Source organism: Cenococcum geophilum (genome assembly GCF_001692895.1).
Source record: "Cenococcum geophilum 1.58 unplaced genomic scaffold K441scaffold_1, whole genome shotgun sequence".
NCBI classification, from domain to species: Eukaryota; Fungi; Ascomycota; class Dothideomycetes; order Gloniales; family Gloniaceae; genus Cenococcum; species Cenococcum geophilum.
Genome location: NW_027137559.1, coordinates 4,072,958 through 4,084,570, shown reverse-complemented (window position 1 = coordinate 4,084,570; position 11,613 = coordinate 4,072,958). Strand labels below are relative to the sequence as shown.

The following is an 11,613-nucleotide window of genomic DNA, read 5'->3' as shown; positions in this document are numbered from 1 at the left end:
ATAGCTAATAATTTAACTATAGTTGCTTATAAGTAAGCCACTAAAATCCTTATTAATTGCTCTATAGAGAAATGCAGCCATATAACTCTATATATATTATCGCTAAATATAAATGACGGCTCGCGGTTAGTAAAGATTATATAGAGCTTATTGGCAACACCTAATTCGCTATATATATCCCAGTTGTTTAACGGTATTAGGAAGGATTTGGATATATACAAGATAAGGCTATCTAGCGTAGTAATTAACTAATATTTTAAGCCGTTTCCTTTATAGTATCCGGAATAGGTTTATAATTAGTGGCGACTGCTTATTAGACAATAAAATCTAAAGGTGCCGTTAATCGCACCCTATACTTAATTATTACCCCAACTAGCGTCTTTTAAGTGGCGCGCATATCTGCAGAGCTCCGTATAATTATTTAACTACGGCCGCCAATAGATAAGATCCTTCTAGTCTCCATAAATGCGTTCTACTAAGCTATTAAATACCTCTAAGATCCATAAACAACCGCGACCGATATTCTTTATATAGTGGTAATACTGGGTAGGGTATATAAGATAACTGTAGAGTATATATATAGCCTTTTTAGGTAAAGCTTTATATATATTAAACTTTATCGGCTTATTAGTACGAAATATTATAGGCGCTAGAGCTCGGATCTTATTAGGGCGAAAGCTATATACTAATTAGATCTTATTAATCCAAAGCAGCTTAAATAGGCCTACTATATCTCCCTCTAATACACCTATTATTAATTTTATCCAGATCCTATTAGAAATGCGGCGCTTAGAAGGAGGCACGGTAATTAGGCGCGCGAACGCCGCGTTATATAAGGCATATTGCTCAGGTATACGGTAGGGAGTAGGCAAGCCGAGCATGAGTCACAGGAGAGTCGATGGAAGAGGACGATATGGTAAAGAGTAGGTATGGCAATACCCTACAGAGACGAACCGATGAGGAGGGAAGGGCTGCAAGCCCAAGGTGCTTATAAGGAGGTGCCAAGCCTAGCCTTCGGCTAGGCCTTGGCTACCCCTAAGCGGCTCTCGGGCGATACACCCGAGTAAGGGATAAAATACCCCTTACACGTTAGGACTCCTCAATTAATATATTCTGGTATTAGGTTGCTAGCCAAAGAGGTAGGAAGCCGTCGTCCTCGAAGTTGTATCCCTTCGTGTGGCAGAAGTGACTTTTCGTATTGGGCGCTTTGGGCGCTCCTGCCTGGGTTAGCATACTGCAGGCACCCTAGCTAGCGTGATTTTATTAGCAAGCCTTACCAAAACGCGTTAATATTGCAATGCTGATAAAATACTGTAGAAGGCCATTAAGGCTACCATTAAAAACACCTATATTTTTTTGAGGAAGTTGGGCAAAAAGTCGTAATATAACGTCATAACTGTAGGTTTCTACCTTTCCTCTATTAACTAGCTGCTAATTATATAGGAAAACTCTTTATTAGAGTCCTCCCCCAAATTACTGCCACCTATCCACTTTATACTCGTTCTTAACGTTAATAAAAATAAGCCGGTAAAGGACTAGCTTAAGGTTATAAGGGAGGATGTGCTATATATATTAAATAAGGTATACCAAGTACTATAAGTAATTAAACGGTTTAATTAGCGGTTATTTAATATAGAGAATTAATTAAAGGTAGTAAAGGAGGGCTTAAAGGAGGCTAAAAAGGACGCTGTAGTAAAGGCTTAATTAGCTTTAGAGTCTTAATATTAGAGGTATAAGAAAGTAGAAGACCTAAAATAGTTACCTAGTTATCGCCTATTAAATAAAAATTGTTAAAGCACTAAAGGTATAAAGGAAGCCTATAGGCCTCGCATTTATATACCGTTTACTTAACCTTTACTATAAGCTTTTTAGCCTCCTTCTATCTATATATTTAGTACTTTGGTAGGGTCTTATAGCCTTACTTCCTTATAAAGCTTTTAATAGAACGGTAAGTTCGCGTCTTATACCATTAAATTATAAGTAGGAGGGTTTTAGCGGTAGCGTAGGTAGTTTTTTAATTTGTTTTAATATTTTTATAACTAAGCCCAATGCCAGATTAATATTGCCCATATTTTAGTAAGCTTTAATAAAAAAGACGCTAAATATCGTGCTTATTTAGGCCTATTTTTTTTTAACTACCTATAATAACGAGGTTCTATACCAATTGTATACAGAAACGGCGGTGGGTTTAAAAGGACTTCTTAGACGTCTAGAAGATCTTTTTACTAATAATATAGGCGTTAATTATAGCCGCATTAAGCGCCTAGAAGAATAAAGATAGCTAAGTACGGATAGTAGTAATCTAAGTAGTATAGTAGCTTTAAAGCTAATTATAAATATTAACGCCACCTATTTAGTTATTGTAGTTAATAGAGAGCCTAGAAAGCGTTAATTTCTTAATTAAATTATTACCCTAAACATTAGCTACCAGCTTTTTAAGGAAGAAATTATATGCTTACGGCCGACGCCGATTAACTTTATTAATATCCTTACTGCTATATAAGTAAACTATTGTTAAAAACTATACTAAATTCTTATCCTGCTATATAATTAAAAGCACTAAATTAACTATACTAATAACCACTTCTATAATAAAGTTAAACGGTAGCCTTTCCTTTCTTTTATTAGCCCTTTTATACACCTCTAAATAGCCCTTTAAGTTTAATTAAGCCGTGCCAGCTATAGTAATTCTAAGTTATTAAAGCACCTAGAGCAACGGAATATTTGTAAAGTAGTTATCTAAAAATAAGTAAAATCGATAAGCCTAAAGAGGGAGCTATTAGGTAAAATAAAGGACGCATTTAGAGGTCTTTAAAAGGATAATATCTTAATAATCTATTTAAGAAGGAAGCCTAAAAAAGTAGTTAGGTAAGGTAAATATAAAGCTATAGTAATACCTATATTAATAAAGGCTTAATATCTTAAAGCCCTTAGGTACTAGTTTACTAGGCAATTTAATTATAGCCGTAGATTGTCTAGTAAACCTTACTATTATCTTATTAAAGCTAACTATAGATTTAGGTATAACGTACTTTCTAAACGCCTCGCCTAAAGGAGTTATTAATGGCTCAATTTTCTTAAAGACTTAACGTTTAACGCCCTCTGGTAGAGGTAGTAAGATATAAAAAAAGCGCTTAAGTTACTCCTATCTTTTTTGGCCTATAAATAAGCTAATTAAGTGTCTAGAATATTTAGGATCTATAGCCTAAAGATCTCGCACCTAAGGGCCTTTAAAGACGCCTATATAAATAATAAGCCCTACCTAAATTATTAGTTCGCTAGCAGAGGTCTCCTTTTACGCCCGTAATTATTTACCTATATATTATCCTAATTAGTAATATCCGCTAGCATTTTAAAAGGCTATATATAGGTTTATATTAATTATAAGCTTCTTAAATACACTAATACTAAAAAATTGTAGAAATACCTAAATTAGTAAGTCCTATCTAGATTTATACCCGCTAGACGCTATATTAATCTAATTTACCAGTATATAGTAAGTAGAGCGCTTACTATCCTTATCTTAATTAGGAAAGTTATTAAATTAAACATCCGCGTTAACGCCACTAATAGGTTTACTAGCACGCTAAGCGGTAAATATTAGCTCTTTTAGAAGGTTAATAACTTTAAGATCTAATTTAGGAATAGCGGTTATAGGCTCCTATAAAGTAGAAACAGTAGAAAGGCCTATTCTTATAACTTCTTTACATTAGGAAATTGTTAATGCCTCCTGGCGGTACTGACAGGTTCCTTACAGCTCCTATCAGGGCTGCTAGGATCTCCAGGAGACACTTACACTCGGTTTCCTGTCAGGAGCCTATTAGGAGGTCGCCCTGACCACCCGGACCACCCAGACCATTAGGACTATTAGGACTACCAGGACAATCAGGACAATTAGGACTATTAGTACTATTAGTACTGTCAGTACTGTCAGGACAATTAGTACTATTAGGACAATTAGGACAATTAGGATAATAATAATTTTTAAAATTTTAAAATAAAGCATATTAATGCTCTAGTATTTACAGCCAGCCAATAAATATAAAAACTAGTTTAATTTTAAGCCCTATGCTATATACAGGATATATAATCTAAATTAATCCTTCCTGCCTACTTCTGTCTGTCTGTTATAGGAGCTCTGCGCCGCTCTAGGGAGACAATCGCTTAGGCGTCGAGCGATCAATTAAGGAGACAATGGGAAGCCAGTCGCAGAGGCTCCAAATCATTAATTGGCGGTGTTCCTGACGATCCGCCGGCCGTGTACTGATTTCCTAACTAGCCTAGTGCCTGCCTGCCTGCCTACCTACCTGCCTATCTGCCTACCTGCCTACCTGCCTGCCTGCCTGCCTGCCTGCCTGCCTGCCTGCCTGCCTGCCTATGTGTTAGTATCTAATTAATTCGGGGGAGGGGTCCGGCCCGATCCGAAGGCTCTAATTAATTCGAATCGTTCTCTATGGCTGTTCGCTGGCTGTACATTCGAACGGTGGTCCGTCTAGGGTGCCTCTCTAGAGGTCTTAATTTAATTTGGTGACGGGCCAATATCGAAGCTTTGGTTTAATTCGATCGATCGATTAATTGAATCGTTCGTGGTGTTCGCTGGCTGGTTATCGAACGGGTCGTCATCTGGCTCTGGTACGGTCGGTCTGGTTCTAGCGACGGTCGTCTGGTTCTGGCGACGGTCGTCTGGTTCTAGTAACGGTCGTCTTAGTTCTAGGGCAGTCGTCTGGTTCTGTAACGGTCGTCTGGTTCTGGTGATGGTCGTCTGGTTCTGGCGACGGTCGTCTAGTTCTGGCGATGGTCGTCTGGTTCTGACAACGGTCCTCTGCTAGCTGCCGTTCTAGTGCCTCCCTAGGTAGGGAGGATGTAGGAAGGAGGAAGGGTAAAAATAAGGTGGCCTACATAGGGGGTAATACTTGGCAAAGGAACGTGTAGAGGCTATCGGGAATATAGGGGGACCGATGGCAGAGCTTCGTGTAGAAGCCTCCATACGCAGAGCTTCGCGCAGAGCCTCATGCAGAGCCTCTGTACGTAGAGCTTCGTGTGGGAGCTTTGTGCCAGAGCTTCATGCAGAGCCTCTGTACGTAGAGCTTCGTGTAGAGCTTCGTGTAGAGCCTCGTACAGAGCCTCTATACGCAGAGCTTCGTGTAGAGCTTCGTGTAGAGCTTCGTGTAGAGCTTCGTGTAGAGCTTCGTGTAGAGCTTTCGTGTAGAGCTTCGTGCAGAGCCTCGTGCAGAGCCTCTATACGCAGAGCTTCGTGTAGAGCCTCTGTACGCAGAGCTTCGTGTAGAGCTTTGTGCAGAGCCTCGTGCAGAGCCTCGTGCAGAGCCTCTGTACGCAGAGCTTCGTGTAGAGCCTCTGTACGCAGAGCTTCGCGTACATAGGTGTCGCTAGAGTCGTTTGGGGGGGGGGCGTTCCTTTCAGGAGCGTATCAGGATGGTAGGTTCCTGTCAGGAACGCATCAGGATGGTAGGGTCCTGTCAGGAACGCATCAGGATGATAGGCCCTGTCAGGAACGCATCAGGATGGTAGGGTCCTGTTAGGAACGCATCAGGATAATAAGGTCCTGTCAGGAACGCATCAGGATAGTAGGGTCCTGTCAGGAACGCATCAGGATAATAGGGCCCTGTCAGGAACGCATCAGGATGATAGGTTCCTATCAGGACGATCAGGACGATCAGGAAAATCAAAAGTCCTGCCAGGAGCCTGCCAGGAGCCTGTCAGGACGACCAGGACGATCAGGAAAATCAAAATCCTGTCAGGAGGCCTTCAGGATCTTGGCACCCCAACAAAATGCTGATGTAGCTAATAGCTCTGGTAGTTTAGTCTTATCTACCTTATCTACCTTATCCTTAGCAGTCTCGCCATGGGCCTTAAAAACAGCTCCTAATTCGTCCTTAATATCCTCTATCTAGCTACTTGGCCAAGCCTCCTTAATATCCTTAATTAGCACCACTGCTTGCTGCGTAGCTACTGCCGATAAGCTATTATGTGTATACTGTGTTACTTAAAAGGATTATAAATAGGACTCCTAGGCTTGGGGTGCTTTTGGAGGCTTTAGAGGCTTCGGAGCTAAAGACGCACGACGTTTTTTAGGCGGCATAAGGACAATATTTTACTAACAATTCAATAATCAAATAGACGGCGACACAATATTAAAGCTTTTTAATTAACTATACCAAATATTATAGGCTTCCTGGCCACGTCGCTGCTGTTCACCGCAATATCTAAGCGTCAATAAGGCGCCAGCACCCTTGCTGCCGAGCAGCCGTACTGACTCGAGGCTCCAACACCAAGCTCTATACGGTATAGAGCCTCTAGATTGGCTTATGAGGCGTGCATATACGAAAAGTCCTTGAATTCTTGCCACACCAAGGGATAAGCGACTCATTAATCAAGACGATATGCATAAAGGGGGTAGGGTAGGAAGCTTAAAGCACGATCGCGAACACGTTAAATTTAGAAGACGCGATAAGAGACTTTAATATTCGATGCATTAGGTATAGTAGGGAGGTAAGGGTCCCTTGTTCTTATCGAATGACGGCGTAGTAGACGGCGTCCTTACTAACCAGTTTACTAACCACCTACGGTAGGTGGTTCGAGGATCCTCATCTGCAGGTGTCCTGCCAGAAAAACCGGTCTAATACAAGTACACCACCTCGTCAATTCCGGTTGTTAGCGCCTTACCAGTGACGCCTCTCGGGCGGAAATCCTCATATAGATTAGTATGAGTTTCCCCGTCTTGGCAGTGAGCTTCGAAAGACCTCAATATCAAAAATTTATGAAGCTTTTTAAAACTAATGATTGTATGGTAGATTGCCTATATACGAATATTTCTGAAGTCACCCAAATGAGTGTTAAAATCAACGCTTAGCAATCAAAGGAGTGTTTAAATGTCCCCTCCAAGCTTTCTACTATCCTCTACCATTTGGTAAGTCCCCCTTCTGCTTCAATTACTGCCTGCAGGCGTGCAGGCCAATTGAAAGCGTAGTTTCTTCTTTCTTTCTTCTACGCTCATTGGCTTACAAGGGACATTTGTCAAGCATCGAGTCTTGCAACGGGAAGGTCCAGCCTAGTTGGCAAGGTCTCCAAGGAGGCTTGCAGCACGCCTGTGCAACTCAGCCGGCTGACACTCAGACTAACCGCCGCAAGACTGAGCGTTGCAGAACAATTATCCGCCCTCACCTCCCTACCTCACACCACTGATTTCTTTTCGCTGTTATTTCATTCCTCGGCTCAATACTACGCGAGCAGAATGGTCCATTTCGACTCTCACAATCAACGACAATGGTACGAGATGTCGTGGTCGTCGATGGTTTGGCTATCTGTTTTGCTTGCTCCGGTGGTGCTCGTTACCGGCCAGCAACAGTGCTATTTCGGACCTGGCGCGACGAACCGTGGTCCTCCAAACCTGGTGCCGTGCAATGGTACTGGGGCATCTACGTGTTGTCTGCTTGGCGATACCTGCTTGTCAGGAAATGCCTGCTACAACTATGCTACCGGCGACCTGTACCAGTATGGATGTACTGATATAACATATGAGGACGAGACATGTCCGTATAAATGCGGATGGAGCCCCAGTATACTGGTCCTGTTCCTTTGTCCTACTGTACCGTAGCTAAGTTGAGGCAGCCTTATCACCGTGGACGGCTCTGGAATACTGCCTCGACCTCCAGGACACTGCCAATACATGGGTCTGCCATGCGCCAGAAAGCTGCGGCTGCGAGTGGAACTCGACATATGACTTGCTGGTTCTTCAGCCGATTGGGTGTCAAGAGATGGGAAGCAATGCGAGAGTTGCTATATACGCTCCATCAACACTCGCACCCTATGTCTCGCTGCCGTCGACGATTGGTGGAAGCACTGGATACTACTCTACAACTATTATATCCGGAACTAGCACATGGGTGAGCACTGCGATTGCTGGATGTAAGGCTGAAATATACGAGACACGCAAGGCTCACGCTGACTTTGGATGCTTCCCTCCGTGTAGACACTCCGTCATCATTCACTCAACTAACAACTTACCGCGCCGCGCCAACCTCTGCTGTACTGATTAACGAAGACCAAACTCCAGCGCCGTCAACTTACTCTCCGGCGAGGAGCTATACTCCTACGGCCACCGCGAGCGCCGCCGCATCGTCATATCCTTCCACGCCGAAGAACTATAGCCCGACGATGACATCTGGGACTACGCCGACGCTCGCCACCTCAAATTCCACCACGCCATCTTCTGGCTTGTCAACTGGTGCCAAAGCCGGGATCGGCGTAGGTGTGGCCGCCGGCATATGTCTTTTCGCAGCATTAGGATGGATCATCTTCCTTATGGGAAAGCGTCACCGTGAACGCCGATTGCAGCAACCACAACCACAATATGGACAAGGACCGCAATATCCACAAAGCCCACCTATGCCAACCGAAGGACTACAATATCCACAAGGGCCGCCAATGCAAGGTTCACACTGGACTCCGTATCTGGGGGGACCAACTCCATACCACGATGTTCCGGCGATGTACGTAGACGAGACGCGAGGAATGAAACCGCTATACTCTCCACCGGCCTCTCACCAGGCCTCACCGCCTGTAGAACTTTCTATAGATAATGAACGAAATATGCATGAGATGGGCTCAGATGTTTCTGCTGTCTCGCCGCCTACGCCTACTCCTGCATATGCGTATACCGAGAGACCACAGATGTAGTCAAAACGGGGGATGACAATTAATAGTGCTTACTCATGTTTGCAGTGTTCGCAGTGCGCTTCACACTCTGTCCTTAGTAATACCTTTGCAACCACCTTAGATAGTTTAGTGCATTGCAATACATTGGGGCTCTCTTTCGGTTGGGTTCAGATGGCGAAAGCCGTGGGACTTGGAGAAAATCAGGTCGATACGCACCCGTGCGGGCGAAGCTCCAGATTATCTCTGGAGCGCAGCATGGGATTTTATCTTAACGCTAATGGGCTGATTTTCCAGATTTCCTAGTGATTTAAATGCTTGTACCATCTTATCCCTTAACCCGCCAACGTCCACAAAGTAAGTGGTCCCTGCGAATCACCAGGATCAGAACAACGCGGTAGGCTGTATAAATTTAATCAATACAAATCATCAACTATGCCTTCCAATTGCACTTCCAATGATATAGACCTTGTTCAGCCGACTCAATATAACGTTCAACCAAATCGTGTCTCAAAAAAGCCTCCTCCGGAGCCTTGGCCGTTGCCCGATTTCGAACCTCCCCACATCAGCTGTATATTCCTAAGCACGGCGATTTTAATGTATTGACTTAATTAGTAAATCCTTATCAATAACCTGCGGACGAATTTTGGCAGGTTAAGGGATACTCTATCAGCGGCCTTAGCGTTCAATACGCATTCCAAAGGGATTTATTAAGTGCGAAATATAACCAGCCTTATAGAGTAACCTTCAAAACCTTATCCACCTACTTTTTGGGCAATTTGAAGATTTGAGTGATGCGTCTAGCCACAAGTTGTGGATTCGAATTTGGTGGGGGAAACCGTGCAATAGGTTATCTCATAAATCAGACCCCCGGGGAGAAATTGCGCTACGACGTGGAAGGACTAGTGCTACGCTTGCGGACCCTACCCTAGTCCTGTGGACTCCTGGACCAATCAGATCACACCGAGAGGAATTTCTCCCCGAGGGTCTAAGAGCTTATGGGCGCCCTTTATATGCAAACTCATTGTTTTTTATTAGGCGATAACTCTTCTATTACAACGCTATACCTTAACCCTTTTATAACGTCTAGTTATTATAAAAATACTATAAGGTAGAAGCTCTTTAGCTTCTCTATCTATTGCATTAAATAACAACGTCGTAGCTATATTACTCGGTTGGTTGTAAAACTCATCCATTGGTCGCAAAACTCGTCGGTCACAAAACTTGTCGGTTAGTTTTTATCGCAATCTTGCCTTACTGCCAATACTTACGTACTTCTCTAGGTCTAATTATCCCTAAAATACTATAAGGTAAAAGCTCTTTGTCTTCTCTATCGCCTCTACGTTATAGCAATATTGTAGCTTTATTTTACGAGAAGTTAGACATAGGTAGTTAGTCAGTTTTGGTCTAGTTTTGTTATAATTTTGCCTCACTGCCAAAACTTACGTACTTCTTTAAGTCTAATTGTCTCTAAAATACTACGAGGTAAAAGCTCTTTATCTTCTCTATCGCCTCTACGTTATGGCAATATTATAGCTCTATTATATAAAAAGTTAGATATAGGCAGTCGGTTAAGTTTTTACGAAGATTCCGTTTAGAATCTCACTTACGTTTTACGATAATATATCTCGCCCCTTAGTATTATAGATATAGGGTTATAGTATATATTTATAAAGATATAATTACCTAAAGAACCTATTACATCGATAAAATATATTATAACTATTGTAGTTGGGGCGTAGTTCGTAGAAAAGGACAAAATTTAATTTTTAAAACATTTATTTCGCACTAAAGCGACGCCTATAAGCTCTTAAATGCTCTATAGAAGATTTTGTTAGGTAATAGGGGTATATAAGGGGCTGAAATTAGTACGTAGTTCTAATTAGTCTAAGAGTTAGTAGTAGTTTTAGAGGGTTTATATATTATCATATATTACAGAACAAATCTTTTACAAAGCGTCTAATTTATAAAATAAGTAATAGGTAAGACTGTATATAAGGTAGTATATAAATAGGGTAGTAGTAGTCTTAAAGTCTTAGCCCTTAGTATAAGTTGCCGCTTAAAACAGCGGCCAACCCATCTAAAAACGGAGGTAAATGTCCCTAGATATAGATTTACTATAGTAAAATGTATCCGGGATAGATACAGTTCGCCAATAGTTAGCGGTCGTTGGCTATAAATAACCTACTAAAGTACCTCTTTGCAAGCAACTCTACTAAAGAAAGCGGGTTAAGCGGCCGTTTAACTAACTATATTATTGAAATAAAATACCTTATATAAATTATTTAAGACTAGAATTTCTTTATAGCATAGTATACTGCCCTAAAATTTCTTTTAGAGTTAACCCGTATAGCGCTAAGGATAGCTTTAACCGTTAAAGCGAGTGCAGTCTTTAGCTCCTTGCCTTTTTATAAAGGATTTTCTTTTAAATATATTCTTAGATTCTAATCCTTCGCTATTCTATACAATTTTTTATTTATACTAATATCCCTTACTAGTTTATCTCCACTTTCTATATTTTATTAGAAATATATTACCTATCTTATTATATCTATACCTATATCTATTCCGCCTAGGTACTATTTATTAAGTATATAAAGGCGTAAAACGACATCACTAAGTAGTATAAGACGTTTGTTTCCTTCCGTTAGCCCTTTAATATTAGATTATAATTTAAAAGCACCTATTATAAGAAAAAAAATCCGTAACTTGCATATATATAACGGGAAACGTAACGTACTATTAATTAGAAGACTAAAAAATAAAAAATAATAATAACTTTAACTCATTATAAGAGACTCTAGAGCCTTACTATATACACTAAATAGGTAATAAAGACTAACGTTAATACTAACGTCGATTTAAAACTATTACCTTATTACTACTTAATTAACATTACTAATAGGTAATAAAAAGGCAATAGAAATAGTATAAAGTTAT

The 11,613-nt window shown here is 41.2% G+C and overlaps 1 protein-coding gene across 1 annotated transcript; it reads left to right on the top strand.

Moving 5' to 3' along the window:
• The first annotated feature begins 7,129 nt into the window (after positions 1-7,129).
• On the top strand, positions 7,130-9,107 carry K441DRAFT_691810 (uncharacterized protein). Its single transcript, XM_067652510.1, has 3 exons — positions 7,130-7,577; positions 7,630-7,926; positions 7,991-9,107. The coding sequence occupies exons 1-3, from the start codon at positions 7,253-7,255 to the stop codon at positions 8,695-8,697; spliced, it is 1,329 nt and encodes a 442-aa protein (XP_067510391.1). The 5' UTR covers positions 7,130-7,252; the 3' UTR covers positions 8,698-9,107.
• The last annotated feature ends 2,506 nt before the right edge of the window (positions 9,108-11,613 follow it).

Coding starts and splice junctions, on each gene's coding strand:
- K441DRAFT_691810 (XM_067652510.1), top strand. CDS start 7,253: ATGGTCCATTTCGACTCTCACAATCAACGACAATGGTACGAGATGTCG. Junction 7,578..7,629: donor TAAATGCGGATGGAGCCCCA/GTATACTGGTCC, acceptor AAGTTGAGGCAG/CCTTATCACCGTGGACGGCT. Junction 7,927..7,990: donor GAGCACTGCGATTGCTGGAT/GTAAGGCTGAAA, acceptor CCCTCCGTGTAG/ACACTCCGTCATCATTCACT.